This window comes from Geotrypetes seraphini, chromosome 1 (genome assembly GCF_902459505.1).
Source record: "Geotrypetes seraphini chromosome 1, aGeoSer1.1, whole genome shotgun sequence".
Lineage (NCBI taxonomy): Eukaryota > Metazoa > Chordata > Amphibia > Gymnophiona > Dermophiidae > Geotrypetes > Geotrypetes seraphini.
In genome coordinates, this window is record NC_047084.1 from 125,394,175 (window position 1) to 125,412,563 (window position 18,389).

General features: G+C 43.9%; 1 protein-coding gene across 4 annotated transcripts in view; it reads left to right on the plus strand.

Moving 5' to 3' along the window:
* The window catches only part of LOC117357382 (bifunctional heparan sulfate N-deacetylase/N-sulfotransferase 3-like), a 278,317-nt gene that overhangs the window by 216,295 nt on the left and 43,633 nt on the right, over positions 1–18,389 (plus strand). For all 4 annotated transcript variants that reach the window (XM_033937877.1, XM_033937894.1, XM_033937867.1 and 1 more), the window contains 3 exons: positions 6,730–6,826; positions 15,132–15,255; positions 17,646–17,820. In XM_033937877.1, the coding sequence (XP_033793768.1) occupies positions 6,730–6,826; positions 15,132–15,255; positions 17,646–17,820 (396 nt within the window). The remainder of the gene's footprint in view (positions 1–6,729; positions 6,827–15,131; positions 15,256–17,645; positions 17,821–18,389) is intronic.

Sequence of the window (18,389 nt, forward strand, 5' to 3'; positions counted from 1 at the left end):
AATACCAGGTGGACTTTACAGTCTATGACCCAGAAATATCAAAGAAGAGACAAGTTAATATAATCATGTATTTTTAATGGGTAAAACTAATGGGCAGACTGGATGGACTGTTCAGATCTTTATCTGACGTCATTTACTATTATTTTCTGATTATTTTCCTCTGTGTTCATCCCACACTTGTTTGAACTCTGTCATCGTTTTCCTCTCCACCACCTCCCTCAGGATTGCCTTCCATGTATTAACCACCCGCACCATAAAGAAGAATTTCCTCTTGAATCTACCAACCCTCAACCTCAAATTATGTCCTCTGGTTTTACCATTTTCCTTTCTCTGGAAAAGATTATGTTCTACGTTAAAGCCCTTCAAGTATTTGAATGTCTGAATGATATGATTATGATTATTGAGAGCTTCTATACCGCTACTAATGACTGGGGAGTCAATTCAGAGCATTCTACATGAGCCTCTGCAAAGGTGTTATGATATATTATCTTCTGAAGAGATGTTACCCTAAGAAGTTGTGAGGTGTTACAATGCATGGGCTCTCTACTAAAATACAAAGAGCTCTATGGTGGTGTTAGAGTTATTAATACTGGTATGGTTATACCAATAATTAATCGTCCTACTTATAAGCACATGTTTATACCAAATCAGTTGTCCTATGTATGTACACATGTAATACTAGGTTAAGTATTAATAGAAACATAGAACATGACGGCAGAAAAGGGCCACGGCCCATCTAGTCTGCCCACCCTAATTGCCCACCCCCTAACTACCTCCATGAAGAGATCCCACATGCCAATCCCATCTTTTCTTAAAATCTGGCACGCTGGCCTCAATTACCTGTTGTGGAAGATTATTCCAGTGGTCAACCACCCTTTCGGTGAAGAAATATTTTCTGGTGTCGCCATGAAATTTCCCACCCCTGATTTTCAACAGATGCCCTCTTGTTGCCGTGGGTCCTTTAAGGAAAAAGAGATCCTCTTCCTCCTCGATACGGCCCGTGACATATTTGAACGTCTCGATCGTGTCTCCCCTCTCTCTGTGTTCCTCGAGTGAGTACAGCCGCAACTTACCCAGTCGTTCCTCATACGGGAGATCCTTGAGACCTGAGACCATCCTAGTGGCCATTCGCTGAACCGACTCAACTCTCCGCACATCTTTTTGATAATGCGGCCTCCAGAATTGTACACAGTATTCCAGATGGGGTCTCACCATGGATCTGTACAACAGCATTATGACCTCGGGCTTATGGCTGTCGAAACTTCTACGGATACAGCCCATGATTTGTCTAGCCCTGGATGAAGCTTTCTCCACTTCATTGGCAGTCTTCATGTCATCGTTAATGATCACCCCCGTCACATTGCCACTAAATACATGATACACTTTTACATCTCTCTTAAGGAAGTTCGCCATTTCAACTAACTATCATCTATTTGCATGCATCCCTGAAAGTTCTAATTCCCTCTCTCTATCCACTTCATAATTTCAGTTGAAGTAGTTTGAGAAAAGGATAGTCTTTATCCCATATTTCCCCTGCCCTCCTTTCCTCTAAGGCAGTAGTCCCCAACCCTGTCCTGGAGGACCACCAGGCCAATTGGGTTTTCAGGCTAGCCCTAATGAATATGCATGATAGATTTGCATATAATGGAAGTGACAGGCATGCAAATCTGCTTCATGTATATTCATTAGGGCTAGCCTAAAAACCCGATTGGCCTGGTGGTCCTCCAGGACAGGGTTGGGGACCACTGCTCTAAGGTATACATATTGAGGGCTTTCAGTCTCTCCTCATAGGTCTTTAGGTGCAAACCTCCTACCATTTTCGTTGTCCTCCTCTGGACCGCTTCAAGTCTTCTTATGTCCTTTGCCAGATACGATCTCCAAAATTGAACACAATACTCCAAGTGCGGCCTCACCAATGACCTGTACAGGAGCATCAACACCTTCTTTCTTCCACTAGTTACGCCTCTCTCTATACAGCCTAGCATCCTTCTGGCAATAGCCACCGCCTTGTCACACTGTCCTTTGCCTTTAGATCTTCAGACTCTATCCCCCAAGGTCCCTCTCCCCATCCATGCATACAAGCTAATAATGATGTCCTCAGTTCCCTGATGTGATGTGCAGCAGCTAGACAGAGGTTTACTCATGCAATTAGTACGTGCTCTAAGCTGTATAAAGCATGCCAGTGATGAGAGGGCCCTCTCTAAAGTTGAAAGGGAATAGATTCCGTACAAACGTAAGGAAGTTCTTCTTTAACCAGAGAGTGGTGGAAAACTGGAACGCAGCTTCACGTCTCACTGCTGCGTGAGAACCTCCCAGCACATATGGCTCCTTCTGATTTCTAATGCATTACTCTGCACTTCTGTGCATTGAATTTTAGTTGCCAGATATTAGACCATTCCTCTAACTTTTGCAGATCCTTGCAGATAAAATACCACCTTTGCTTCGTATCATTTAAATATTAACATATATTTGTCTTCACTTTCTGAAGCTATGTGGCAGCGCAGCAGTGAGACGTGAAGCTGCGTGTTGGTCACTGGCATGCTTTATACAGCTCAGAGCACGTACTAATTGCATGAGTAAACCTCTGTCCAGCTGCTGCACATCACATCAGGGAATTGAGGACATCATTATTAGCTTGTATAACTCAGTGATTGATCATCCCCCTAACCTCTAGAGCTTCTGTGAATATCGGCCCCCTAGAGCCCAGAATCAATGAAACTATACCAAAGATAAACTCTCCTCACTGCAGGGAGGCCACGATGCTCCGGGTGTACAACTGGTTTATCTCTTCAGCCCAAAGCCACGCCATGCATCATTCTGTGCAAGGCAGGAAGAAAGAGCTGGCAAGACCCTGTAGTTTTATATACTCAATAAATCAGGGAAACAGATTTCACTGTAGACAGGAACCTGATTCTTAGACAATTGAACACTGTCACAGTGAATCATATTTCCATCTGGAAGAGTACATTGTAGGAGCGTGACTGCTCAGCTGCTCGGCCGTGTCTGCAGATAACGTTATAGAAAGCAAAACATAACTGTTACAGCTTCATGGGTGAGAATAACCGAAGGGATCGCAGGGAGAGGGGAGCAGTGAAAAGGATTCTGTCTTCTTTGCATCCATGTTGCCCAGCGTCCACTCTCCCCTTCCAGTAGAAAGGCAATAAGGATATTTCAGCTGACCCTTCATTTCCAGCGCTGTCTCATCAGCCCTGCCCCAGCGTAGTCTCCCCCAACCCCCTGCCCAGAACATTTTCAAGTGCGCACAGGACGCAGACGGTGACATTTCCCCTATCCTTACTCCTTGCTGCTACCTCCCTTCATTACATCCTGCCCCCTTTCCTACCCTCTTGCCCTTTCTCCAGTATCTGCTCTCCAGCCCTTTCCTTCCCCTTACCTAGGATTCATATATTGCCTATTTCCTCAGCATTCATCTCCCACCATCTGTCCTGCCTCTTCTCCACCTCCACCCAGCATCTGTCCCCTGCCTCCCCCCCCCAAGCATCTGTCCTCCTATGCTCTTCCTCTCCCCCAGCATATGCCCCCTGCTTGTCTCAAGATATGTCGTTGCCCAGGTTGATACTGAACTTTAGTTGTGCCCTGTGTGTCCTGCCCACTGGCACCCTCTGCCCTACCTCCTTCATCACTGCAAGTGAGAGGAAACGATAGGTTGGGAGAAATTTTTGTCTCCTGTGCTGCCACCCCTCTTGCATAGCCTTTGGTACGGTGTTGTCTCTGCCTCTCTCCAGCTCCTCTTCACTCCCCTCCCCCCATTCATTCTCTGGTATTCATCCCCTCCCCCGCCTTTCCCTCAGCATATACCCATTCCCCCACAATATTCTGTGGTATTTAGCCAGCTGGCTGGGAGCTGTTCCTGGCAGGCTAAGTACTGCTTAGCCAGCTATCCATTGATATTCAGTAGGAGATAGACTTCTATGCAACTTAGCTGGTCACCGCCATTATTCATTGGCTGGCTCACCAGTCTGCATTTTAAAACTTTTACTCAGATGATTTCTTAAAACTTGTTGCTCTTGAATCAATTTTTTATGCTGATTCTAGAAATGTCTTCCATTTTTGCCTATCATGTCAGGTTTTTACAGAAAATAAGAAGTTATGTTTTCACAATTTTAACTACTGTAAGCACAAATATATTCAAACACCATTTCACACTAGGTCAATTTTTATTACAAACACATTTAAAAATACTGTAAAGAATTACCCTAATTTATTTCTTGACTACCCTGTAACAAAACAAAAAGCAGTGTTTCATTAATTTTGAGACTTTCTCCTCTTTGACTTCCTTGCAGATCCTTGAAGATCTTGACTGTCCCTCTTCAACATCCAGCAATAGTCGGCCATTCCATCTCCCCTGGTACCTCCTCTCCATCTCCTTAATATCTTGGTGAAAATGTTCACCTTGCTCTTCACTATACTCTTGTTGTGCAATATGTGGATTGTTGCTAAAAATCATATTTTTCATATAGATGGGGGGGGGAGGTTATCAACAAATGATGGGACCCGGGTGTCACATATGCTAGGTATGCCACTGCCTTTTCTAGCGCTACTATATCTTTCTTGAGATAAGGAGACCAGAATTGAACACAATACTCCAGATGAGGTTGCACCATGGAGCGATACAGGGGCATTATGACATTTTTAATCTAATCTAAACCTTAAGTTTATATACCGCATCATCTCCATGGAAGTGGAGCTCGGCACGGTTTACAAAAGCTTAAATATAAGAAGAGAAAGGAAAAGGTTTACATGAGCTTATATATAGAAGGGAAGAGTAAGGGGGAAGATAGAATTACATGTTAGAGAAGAGCCAAGTTTTCAATTGCTTGCGGAATAGTTGGAGAGAGCCCAAGTTCCGCAGCGGGATAGTAAGGTCATTCCAGAGATCTGTGATTTTGAAGAGAAGAGATTTTCCCAGTTTACCTGCATAAAGAATACCGTGTAGAGAGGGGAAGGATAGTTTATATCTTTGGGCGGGTCTGGTGGAGTCAGGATTCGAGGAGTTAAAGGATAGTGGGATTAAGGGAGGAAGAATGCCGTGAATGATCTTAAAAGCCAGGCAGGAGCATTTGAAATGGATTCTGGAAATCACTGGGAGCCAATGAAGATTGGACAGGAGTGGGGAGACATGGTCAGATTTGCATTTTGCAAAGATCAACTTGGCTACAGTATTCTGGATAAGCTGGAGTCTTTGAAGACTTTTTTTTGTTAGGCATAAGTAAATGGCATTGCAGTAGTCAAGTTTGGAGAGGATGATGGATTGGACGAGGACGGCGAAGTGTTTTTGGTGAAAGTAGGATCTTACTTTCCTCAGCATGTGGAGGCTGAAATAGCATGATTTTGCCAAGGAGTTGAGGTAGTCATTGAGAGAGAGAGAAGAATCAATAATGATGCCAAGGACCTTGCTTGAGAACTCAAGGTTTAGAGCAGCGCCTGTGGGTAGTGCGAAGAGGGTGGGCAGGTGTTCTAACTTTTGGCCGAGCCAGAGTACCGAGAGGGACCAGGAGTGGAGTCTCATTATGCAAGATGTAATGTTCTCGTGGAGGTTGGTGAGGTTCTGGTCTGTTTCAAGAAGGGCAAGGATGTCATCAGTGTATGTGTAGATTGTTTCAAGGGGGGAAAGTTGGAGGAGCTTCAGAGAGGACATGTAGATGTTAAAGAGAATAGGGGATAGGGGTGATCCCTGAGGGACACCGCAAGATGTTGTCCAAGGAACGGACATGGTGCCATTTGTGTTGACAGTGTAGGAGCGAGAGAGAAGGAAGTTTGAGAACCACTTTAGGACGGTGGAGTCAATTCCTATCTCGGAAAGTTGATAAAGTAGTATGTCGTGGTGGACGACATCGAAAGCTGCAGAGAGATCGAATTGTAAGAGAACAGCGAATTTGTTACGAGAATGTCTTGTTAACCATCCCTTTTTTAAATAATTCCTAGCATCCTGTTTGCTTTTTTGGCTGCCAGCCAGCCTAAGACTGAACTGGGTAATATGTTATAGACATGGAAAGTGAATACAAATTAAGTGAAAAAAATAAAATCAGGATGAAAATTTAATAATGGATCTGTTGTACTTCCTCTTCCCCAGTAAAAGGGTAACCATCTGTTCTGCCTACTCCCCCATAGCCACCCCCCCCACCACACACACACACTTTCACATGTAAACCAGTGGATAGATTAGCTCACTTCCCTGGAGACAGACAACCATTCAGATATGCAATATAATCACAAAATTAGGGTAGAATATTCCCTCAAAGACTGAAGTTAGCTTAGTTCTATAGATCAAGTGGATTTGTACTGCAACATCAACCTATAGAATTCCCTCCCCCACCTCCACTCCCCTCCCCACACCATGCATATAACTCTTCGTAAGATTATGAATGGGGAGCTCTGGAAGATCTAGTTAGCTGTGCTAGAGATTCCTAGGATATTCCCTTAATTGAAACATAAACAACCATGTGCAGGTCTAAATTGATGGGACAACTTGTCTGAGGAAGTACAAAATCGTATAAATATGGTATGTTTTTGTGGATGGTGTAAAGGCAGCATATGGAAAAGGCTAACAGCTGCTGTAGATACTGATGGTGGTTAGATGGTTACAATTCTTTAGGTGCATACAGTGATTTTATGAATTAATTGTGTATAAGATGCATAAAGAAATAATACAGACCTCGTAGGTATGGGAAAAATGGGAATAACATCCTTCTTCTCCATCTCCTGCAGAACCCCTGTGATGACAAGCGGCACCGAGATATCTGGTCTAAAAAGAAAACTTGCAACCGTCTACCCAAATTCCTGGTCATAGGTCCACAGAAAACTGGTGAGATCTCACAGTATCGAAGAACGTGTAACTTGCAGCTTGACCCTGCAGAATGCTTCCTAAGTAGAAACATCCTGAGTTTTCCCTCTGAGCTGGCACCTGAAGTTTTAGCCTGAAAACTGTTTTTTTTAATTGGTTCTGCAGAAGGTAGACAGATGTTGCAAAAACTTGATAATGCAGATGTGCTCGCAAATGAGGACATTTGCCCCATCCACCGTCTCGCTGAAGGATTTAAGTGGCAATTAACAACCAAATATTAATTCCAGCAACAGAGTGTGTCATGGTTTTCTCAGGCTGACACAGAAGTGTCACCGTTGGGATCCATATTCCATGCCCTCAGAGGCCTGTTACTATATAGGTACAGACATCCTGTTACACTTTTAACTCCACCCACTATCGGCTGGACCACACCCACCTGTCAAAAACTATGACCCAACCATGTATCAAAGCAATCTCCAGTCACAGTAAGCGCCCCATCTGTTTTTCTGCTATATTGCCAGAATCCTCCACCTAGTGGAGCCGGTGCTTGAAGAAGAGTAACGAGCTCTTCACGTTTCCAGAACTTTCCAGAATGGTCATCCATGTGCACTGGCATAATTGTGTGGGGTCACTTCAGTTCCATGTCAAGCTGACAGTTGAAATGTAGAGGAAACCAACTCCTAGAGGAGGTGGTGGGGATTCAAAGGAAACATCCATTGCAAATAAGGAGCGCTGCAGGATAAACAGGCCAGAAGGCGGCTCTGCCTGATGCTGACATTCTGAGGCTGATGTTTGATTGATTTCTGCACTGCTCTTATGCCAGCTATTTTCATGGGTTTTTGTCTTTATTTGATGTAAATCTCTCTCTAATTGTATGGATCCCTATATTTAAGGACTTCAGCATTTTCTGGTTAGATATTTTCTTTGATAACAGATGAATTTCCAATTGCTAGAATTATAAAATACTAAAAGTAACATATTACTTTTACAGTAACTTAACATTTACTGTAATATACTACATTTTCCTTCAGTAACTAGTAAGTTTTAAGATATTATTTTTACAAAGTTAACTTGCCCAACACTGGTTATAAAACGATTCTTTTGGGATCAGCCAAATACTGTCCTGGATACCAGGGATATCACACGCTTCACTAACATACCATTGGCGGAGCCTTAAGGATTTTTTTATGCATGTGGTAATGTGGCTGAGGGTATGTCTTGGATCTAGCGTTCCCTCTAAGCTGTGCACAGCTGGTGGAGTCGGGACCAGTACCTCTCTCTCTTCCAATCTGTACCGCTGCTGCTGCTTTCCTGAAACTGCCTGCTGAAGGGGAAGTGTTTAGTCTGTAAACTGAAAAAATGAATAGAACTAAAATGCCCTGGAATAATTTAAGCAGCAACACAAATAAGAGACAAGGATGTGTCACAAATCAAATACACAACAAGCAGATTAGTCCAAATAACAAGAAGTCTGATTTATTAGTATCAATGACCCAATGTAGACACATTTCGCTTCGTCAGGGGTAATGACTGCAGGGGAAAGCAATAAGGAGGAAGCCTCTGCTAATCAGCACTTCTGGATCACATAGCAAATCAAAACCTCCTTGTCCAAAATGGCAACAGTTCTTCCTCAAAGGTGAAAACAAGTGAAACTGGCTTGTTTGTTGCATTACCAGCTGCTCTTCTAGGAAGTTAGCCAAACCTTTTATAAACCCTGCTAAGCTAACTACTTTCATCTTCAGCACCGAATCCCTCTTGGCCTCACTAATCTCTAAGGTGCAACAACTCCATTCTCGAAACAAATTCGCTGTTCTTCTTCAATTCGACCTCTCCGCAGCCTTCGATGTCGTTCACCACGACATCCTTATCTTCCAACTCTCCAAAATAGGCATAAGCTCCACAGTCCTTGATTGGTTCTCGAAATTCCTACGCTTCCGCTCCTACACCGTAAGCACAAACGGTTCCTCATCCCCCGCCTGGAAGCCGAAATGTGGAGTCCCGCAAGGCTCACCCCTCTCTCCTATTCTTTTCAACATCTACATGTCCTCTCTGAAACTCCTTCATCTATCCCCCCTAGAAACTCTCTACTCCTATGCTGACGACATCCTCATCCTCCTCGAAACCGACGCGAACCTCTCGAACCTCACTGAGAACATCTCCACATGTATTACGAACCTCCAATCCTGGGCCCAATCTGTACAAATGAAACTGAATGAGTTCCAAAACCAAACTCCTTTGGCTCGGCCCAATCTCAGATCATTTACCCACCTCCATCCCTCTACCTTCCGGCCCCACTCTTCATCTTGAATTTTCAAGCAAAGTCCTAGGCATCATCTTAGACTCCTCTCTCTCCTTCAACGATCACCTCAACTCCCTGGTAAAAAAATGCTTCTTTAGCCTCCATATGTTAAGAAAAGTAAGATCTTGCTTTCATCACTCTCATTTCGCCATCCTCGTCCAATCCACCATCCTCTCTAGACTAGACTACTGCAACTCCATCTATATAAGCCTAACTAAGAAAAACCTCCATAGACTTCAGCTAATTCAGAACGCCGCTGCCAAGCTTATTTTCGCAAAAGGCAAGTTTGATCACGTTTCCCCACTCCTCTCCAAGCTTCACTGGCTCCCAGTATACTCCAGAGTCCTCTATAAATGTGCCTGCTTAGCCTTCAAGATTCTACATGGCATCCTTCCTCCCGTTATCCCACTCTTCTGGAACTCATCAAACCCGCTTTCTTCTAGACCCTCCCAAAAACTGAAACTATCTTTCCCATCTATAAAAGGTATATCCCGCGCAGGAAAACTTGGAACATCCCTCCCCTTTAGAACCACTGAACTCTGGAACAACCTCTCATCCCCGCTCAGAAATTCTAGCTCCTTCCAATCCTTCCGTAAACACTTGAAAACTTGGCTCTTCTCAAAAATCTAATTCTACTCCCGTTCTCTAGTACCCTCCCCTCTCTATCCTCTCAGTCCCTCTCCTATATCCCTTCTTTGTAATTCCTCTCCTCTTAACCTCTGTAAACCGTACCGAGCTCTGCGCATGCGGAGATGGTGTGGTATACAAACCTAATGGTTTAGTTTAGTTTAGTTTAGATCATATTCTCTGGCAACAAATTCCAGGTTTGAATAATTTCCTAAAAGAGAAGTCCATAGGCCATTATTGAGATGTCTTGGGGAAATCCACTGCTTATGGGGAGGGGAGATATGATCGAGACATTCAAGTATCTCACGGGCCGTATCGAGGTGGAGGAAGATATCTTCTTTTTCAAGGGTCCCGCGGCAACAAGGGGGCATCCGTGGAAAATCAGGGGCGGGAAACTGCACGGTGACACTAGGAAGTTCTTCTTCACTGAAAGGGTGGTTGATCGCTGGAATAGTCTTCCACTCCAGGTTATTGAGGCTAGCAGCGTGTCAGATTTTAAGGCCAGGTGGGATAGACATGTGGGATCTATCCGCAAAGATAGATAGGGAGGGTCATTAGAGTGGGCAGACTTGATGGGCCGTGGCCCTTATCTGCCGTCTACTTCTATGTTTCTATGTTTCTATTCCTAGAATAAGCAGCATAAAATCTAATCTAATCTTCAATTTATAACCTGATCATTTCCCTAAGGAGTTCGATTCAGTTTACAACTCATTAAAAAGTAGATAACATATTAATAGGACAAATATTGTAGAAAGGATACTATTCGTTAAGATTTGATAGGTGTTAAAGGGTTAAAAGTAAGATATACTTAATTACTGTTCGTCAGCTAATAATCTGTTCTATTACTTGGGATCTAGCTAGGTACTTGGGACCTGGGTTGGCCTCTGTTAGAAACAGGATATTGGGCTTGATGGACCTTCGGTCTGTCCCAGTATGGCAACTCTTATGTACCTGGAGAGAAGAAATATTTTCTCCCCTAGTCCTAGTATTTTTGGAAAGGGTGACCAAGTGATTCACATCGACCCACTCCCCTCCACTCAGTATTTCATAGACCTCTATCATATCTACCCCGAGCCATCTTTTTTCCAGGCTGAGAGCCCTAGCCACAGTGGCGTACCTAGCATATGTGACACCCGGGGGCCATCATTTTTTGGCACCCCCCCCCCCATCTGTACGAAAAACATGATTTTTAGTAACAATCCACACGTCACACAAGAGTGTACCTAGGAAAAGGCAGCATCTTACATATTGCAGTGAGCAGTACATCAATAAACCCATTGAAAAACTAAACAAGCCAGACTAGTACAGATCAATCCTACACAGTCAATCCTAACAGAAAACCATGTCTTTTCGAACACACAGAACACAGAAAACACCTTTGCCTAGTATGGAATATGTCATCACAAACTAACCCCTCACCCTTTTACAAAACCGTAATGTGGATTTTAGCCACGGTGGTAACAGCTCTAACGCTCATAGAATTCTGGGCATCAGAGCTGCTACCACCACGGCTGGTGCTAAAAAATGCTTCACAGTTTTGTAAAAGGGGGGGTAAAATAGAAATACATAGACAAAGGTTAAATTGAACCAGCAAGAAGCTGGACTCTGCATACAATGCAACACCACAGAAACAGTGACACATGTCTCCTAAAGCAATAAATAAATAGAAAATTTTTGTTCTACCTTTTTCTCTGGTTTCTGCTTTCCTCATCTTCTTGTTACTCTCTTCCTTCCATCCACTGTCTGCCATCTCTCTGCCCCTATATGGCATCTTCTCTCCTTCAATGCCCCTTCCATCTCTCCTTTCACCCCCATTGGTCTGGCATCTCTCTCCTCTCCTTCCCTCTCCCACACCTCTCTTCTGCAATCCCTTTCTCCCCTCATTTTCCTTTTCAATTTATTTTCTGCATCCATCTAGATTACATTCTTACTACCCTCTCATCAATTTCCTTTTTTACTGTCTACCTACAGCTCGCCACCTCTTTCCCTCACCCCTCGAGTATTTCCCTAACTCAATCCTTTTCCCCCATCATATGCCCTTCTTTTATTTATCTCCTCCTTCCATCATCTTCCCTCTTCTCTCTCCCCATTTCCATCATCTGTCCCTTCTCTCTTCCCCCACTTCCATCAGCATCTGCCCCCTTTCGCTCCCTACAACCCAATTCCATGCAATATCGTTCCCCCTTATGTCTCTTTCCCTGCAATTCCTTCAGCATCTGCCCCTTTCTCTCCCTCCACCACGCATCCAAACCACCCTGACCCCCTTTGTCACCCTTCAGCATGATTCCATATCACCCTGACCCCCTTTTGTCACCCTTCACCATGTTTCCATAGCACCCTGACCCCCTTTTGTCACCCTTTACCATGTTTCCATAGCACCCTGACCCCCTTTTGTCACCCTTTACCATGTTTCCATAGCACCCTGACCCCCCTTTTGTCACCCTTTACCATGTTTCCATAGCACCCTGACCCCCCTTTGTCACCCTCCACACCCTTTCATGCCACCCTGACCTCCTTTCTTTCTCCATCCCAAAGATCCCGCGATGACTGCTTCTGCTCTGATGGAAGAGGTAAGTGACGTTGGAGGGGGCTGGGCCGGCAGACGCAGTTAGTTGCGGCAAGATCCCGCGATGACTGCGGCTGCCGGTCCCCTCCTTCCCCCCCTTCCCCCCCGACGTCACTTACCTCTTCCCAGTCATCGTGGGACCTTTTTCACTTCAGCGTGGCTGCCGACTCTGCTCTAAATAGGGCAGCCGCGCTGAAGTGCGGTTTGAAACAGCGCGGGAGGTTCCGATCAGGCTGGCTGTGCACCCCCTTGGAGCGTGCACCTGGGGCGGACCGCTCCCCCCCCCCTGCCCACCCTTGGTACGCCACTGCCTAGCCACTTTAGCATTTCTCATAGAGAAATCATCTGATCTCTTTGATCATTTTTGTCTCCCTCCTCTGGACCTTTTCTAATTCCTCTATATCTTTTTTAAGATCTGGTGACCAGAACTGTACACAGTATTCAAGGTACCATAGAGCGAAACAAGGACATTATAACATTTTCCTCTTTCTTTTCCATTCCTTTCCTAATAATTCCTAACATTCTATTTGCTTTCTTAGCAGCCGCCGCACATTGAGCTGAGGGTTTCAATGTATCCTCATCAATGACACCTAGATCCTCTTCCTGGGCAGAGACTCCTAACACAGAACCCAGGATCACATAGCTATAGTTCGGGTTCTTCTTTCCCACATGCATCACTTTGCACTTGCTCACATTAAACGTCATCTGCCCAGTCTCCTAGAAAAAAAATATAAAAACAGCCACTTATCTCGTGCTGACCACTCCAGTGCTGTGTCCATGGTAAATAGTTCCCAGGTGGCACATCAGCAACGTAGTTAAATGCTGTTTTTATCGTCTACGCTTAATCCGTTCTATGACTAAGTACTTAGAACCACAATCCTTAAACATTTTAATACACTCCCTTGTTATATCCAAATTAGATTACTGTAATTCACTTCTGTTAAATATCACCCAAAAGGAAAAAAAACGCCTACAAATAATCCAAAATACTGCAATTAAAATAATACATAATGGAAAGAAATATGACCATGTAACACCTTTTTTAATAGAATCACACTGGCTTCCCATAAACCAACGAATAATATACAAAATAGCACTTTTAGTATTTAAAACACTATCCACCAATGAAGCACAATTCATAGATCGGCTACTAGTTCCACATACTTCGAACCGTTCCCTGCGGTCTGCTACACAAGGGTTGCTTATGGTTCCTTCTTTAAAAGTTATAGGAACCAGACGTCATGACATTTTTTCAGTTATGGCCCCCCCTTACTTGGAATACTCTTCCCTTATACATCAGAGAAGTCAAAGATCTTAGTTTATTTAAAACCAATCTAAAAACTTTTCTTTTTAAAGTCTCTTTTAATCTCTAGAATAACTCTTTTTACATTTTTCCCAATTTCCAATCTCTAAAATTAGTTCTTTACCAATCTTACCCCAATCCTAATGTTTTCCCCCCCCCCCCCTCTAGACATTCCCTCTCTTTCCTTCTAGGAAAACAACATTTTGTAACTTTTGCCTTCCTTTCTTCTTCCCTAATGTATCCTAGTTCGTCTATAATGTCAGTCTGTTGCTTACCCCCCTTTTTTAATGTAGTACAATATATATTTTAATGTTGTATGCCATATATTTTCAATGTTACTCACTTAGAATGTAATAAGCGATTCATCAAATTTAATGAAACTTGAAACTTGAACTTGAAATCAAATCCCTCAGATCCCGACGGGAGGACCCCGTTTCGCCAGACGCATTACCAGGGGAATATGGAACAAGCAGTGCTGCAAAAATGACAAAAGAAACCAGCCACAACGCTCTCTTTCATAGTTCGCTGTGGATCAACGTCAAAAATGTCGTGATGCAATGCTGGGTGAGTTAGTCAATAGGAATAACAATTATGGCAGAGAGGCGCAATCACAAAGAAGCGCACCATTGAAGAGCTGAAGGTGGTTTATAAAGCAAAAATAAGCCTTTGTTCACGCTGATGTAATTTAAGTCTAACATCACCTCTACGAAAGTCGACGTAAAGAGAGCGCTGTGGCCGGTTTCCTTTGCCATTTTTGCAGCACAGCCGATGCTTGTTCCATATTCCCCTGGTGATGCGTCTGGCGAAACAGGGTCCTCGTGTCAGGAGCTGAGGGATTTGATTTCCACACTTGGGACCTATTTGCCATGGACATAGCACTGGAGTGGTCAGCACGAGATAAGTGGCAGAGGATGTGGTAAGAGCGGATAGTGTAGCTGGTTTTAAGGAAAGTTTGGACAAGTTCCTGGAGGAAAAGTCCATAGTCTGTGATTGAGAAAAGACATGGGAGAAGCCACTGGATTGGTAGCATGGAATATTGCTACTCCTTGGGTATTAGTGACCTGGATTGGCCACCGTGAGAACGGGCTACTGGGCATGATGGACCATTGGTCTGACCCAGTAAGGCGATTCTTATCTTCTTATGTTCTGGACTGCTGCTGTGTTTTAAGTGACTGTATTTTGTGGGTCCGTAGGGATTTACTGTATTTCTCTGTAACCTGTTATTCTGGGTGGACCTGAATGCTGTCTGTAATAAGTGGAGGTTTTTCTGACCTATGACTGCCCTTGCTACTATTTGGTTAGCCCTTATGGGCGTTAATGAGCTTTTTTACTCCACTTATATTTTGTGTAGGCTTATGTAATTCAGCTTTCCCCCTGATTAGTAGGAGAGCAGATTTTTTTTTCATAGCAGTATTGTAAACCCCAGGGATCTTTTTTCTGACTATGGCAGTAGTAAGCAAGCTGCAATAAATAAGCAGATGTATACATGCTAGGTGTCTCAAATATTTCTGTCTTTCTGCCCTAATTTTAGGCACCACAGCTCTGTATTTGTTCCTGGTCATGCATCCTTCTGTCATCAGTAACTCCCCCAGCCCTAAAACCTTTGAGGAGGTGCAGTTCTTCAATGGCAATAACTACCGCCGGGGCATCGACTGGTAAGAAGGGTTATAAGACAGGGCTGTACCAGTAGGCAAAAGGCTGTTTCCAAAGCACTGTACAGCGGCGCCCTCTGTTGGTGAATGGCAGCTGCAGGAAAAGACTTTCCTTGTAAGGGAACTACACAAGGGTGCCATGGAATCAGCAAGAGTGGCCTGGGGATTGTCTCAATCTGATGGGCTGACAAATTCTTCCAAAAGGAAGGCTTTCCCAACCATCATTATAGGAAGCAACAGCCCCGACTCCTTGCAGGCAAAAGGATGGCCAACACTCCTTCTCCACTGGAGAGTGTGGCGCCGTGGTTCAAGCTACAGCCTCAGCACCCTGAGGTTATGGGTTCAAACCCACGCTGCTCCCTGTGACCCTTGGCTAGTCACTTAATCCTCCCATTGCCCCAGGTACATTAGATAGATTGTGAGAGGGAATACTGCTTGAGTACCTGAATAAATCCACGTAAACTGTTTAGAGAGAGAAAACGGAATAAATAAATATTCAAGTGCTTATCCAACAGTTAGTTTTCTTGGCCTAGAAATGATGTCAGCCGTGCAGTGGAGTCTCAGCCACTTGAGTAAGCGCCGAAAACTGTCTGGCACTCCCCCTCCAGCAAATGCAACCTACAAACACTCTGCAGCAGATCAGAAATTCCTTCATTTGTCATTCTCTGGGGACATAAATTTCTAGGGAAGGAGTGAGGCTACTCACCAAGGTTAGCCTAAGATCTGTCTCCCAATGAACAATGCCAGCGTGGTGTATGCTTATATTTCTTTATTACTGAATAATAATATTGGTTATAGTAATTACCACAATGAACAAAACATAACGTCAGATTCTATAAACGATGCCTAGGTTAGATGCCCTAATTGCAGACACCTAGCGACGCCTGACTAAATTCCGTACACAATCCAAATTGCTTTAACAAGCTTAATTAGTGTGGTAATTGACCACACCATTGATCTATAAATTTAAAAAGCAATCAATTAAAAGTTGTGTGTGCACTCCCTCTATCCAGTTCTCTGCTCACTCAGTCAGATTTGTCTGACAAGACCTACCTCTAGTGAATCCGTGTTGCCTTGGTTCCTGTAATTCAGAAACTTCACTATTTTCTGTTTTAAAAGCATTTCCATTTATTTACTTACCACAAAGGCAGATTTCCCTACTTCTTCCTTCCCCTTTTGTAGAGAGGGACCATATCCACCCTTCTCCAGTACCACTCCCGACTTTAGAGAAGCATTGAAAAGGTCAGCCAGCGGAGCCACCAGAACCTCCCGAAGTTCCTTCAATACCCTTGGATAGGAGAACCGGGAACTCAACTCCTTCTGGAGGAGTGAAGGCAGATGCCACACGTCCTGATAGATACCAATTTCCTGCTGGCAGATCTGGGACAGAGAATACACTCTGTGTAGTACCGAGAGAGACCTCAGCAGCCATTTTCTTGTGGCAGCCACAACGGACAGGAGCTAGTGGGCTTGCTTTTGCTCCTATTAACCCCACTTGGATCACCAAAGATATCAGGTAGGCTTGTGAGGCCTACCTAGGCTGCAGGGGGGTTGAGGTTTTGAGGGATGTTTGTGGGGTTTTAAGTGGCAGTGGGTGGGTGGAAGTGGGGCAATTCTGGTCACTACATCTCAAAAAAGATATAGCGGAATTAGAAAAGGTATAGAGAAGGGTGACAAATATGATAAAAGGAATGGGACGACTTCCCTATGAGAAGAAGCAGCTAGGACTCTTCAGTTTGGAGAAGAGATAGCTTGGGGGTGATATGATAGAGTTCTATAAAATACTGAGTGCCTCTGCTGGGTCAGACCTGAGGTCCATCATGCCCAGCAGTCCGCTCACGCGGCGACCCATCAGGTCCAGGACCTGTATCCTAGCCCTCTATCTATACCCTTCTATCCTCTTTTCCTTCAGAAAATTGTCCAATCTTTTCTTGAAATCCAAGACCGTCCACTCACCCTATCGAGTATCGCCATATCCTTCTTTATGTACGGCGACCAATATTGGACGCAGTACTCCAGATGCGGGTGCAGGACTATGGGGCGTATAAAGTAGGTGATTTTCAATAAAAAAAATTTAGACATCTAGCAGTTTTGCCAGTTAAAAAATGGCCATTTCTCCACCTCCAACTTTGGACATCTTGCGGCAAAGTCGGACTTAGATGTCCTATCGAAAATGGCCCTCCACATTCCAGTCATGCTTCTCCATGTATAACATCTCTGTGATGCCACTAAATCCAAGTCAGCTTCTAGATCTGGAACTTCATTTCCTGTATTTTGGGCATTAACATTTAGATATTTGCATTGAATATACGTTTTAATTTAAGCATTGGAGCGTAAATGAATGTGGTCACTGCCCTGCTCGCCATTGACCCCAGTGTTGCTTTTTTTTTCAGGTACATGGATTTTTTTCCCGTCCCTTCCAATGTAACCACTGACTTTCTGTTTGAGAAAAGTGCAAATTACTTTCACTCTGAGGAAGCCCCAAAACGAACAGCAGCCCTGGTGCCAAAGGCAAGACTGATCAGTATTCTCATCGACCCATCCGACCGCGCCTATTCCTGGTACCAGGTAATAATAATAATAACAGTTTATATACCGCAGGACCGTGAAGTTCTATGCGGTTTACAATGATTAAAAGGTATTACAGATTGAGTGGAATAAACAAAGTTCAGAGTTAGTGAATAACAGTTCTAAAGATCATTTGTTGAGGACTAAGATTGTATAGGTCAGTTGCATAAGTACTTCAGGAACAGATGTGTTTTTAGGTGTTTCCTGCATTCCCTATAAGTAGTAGGCACGAGCAGTTGTTCCAGGTCTTTATCCCATAATGCTGCTTGATGTGAGAAAAGATGTTGGTGATGACTTTTAAATTTACAACCTCTAACCGGTGGAGAAACAAAGTTCGGATGTGAACTTCTCCTATGTCTGTTGGTTGTGAAAGAGAAAAGGTCTGTTATATATTTAGGGGCTAAGCCGTAAAGTTCCTTGAAGCAAAAACAACCAAACTTGAATTTCAAACGTGTCTCCATCGGCAGCCAGTGTAGAAGTCGATAGGAAGGTGTTACATGATCAAACTTCTTCAGTCCACAAAGTAGCCTAACCGCTGCATTTTGTACCAGTTGCAATCGCCACATATT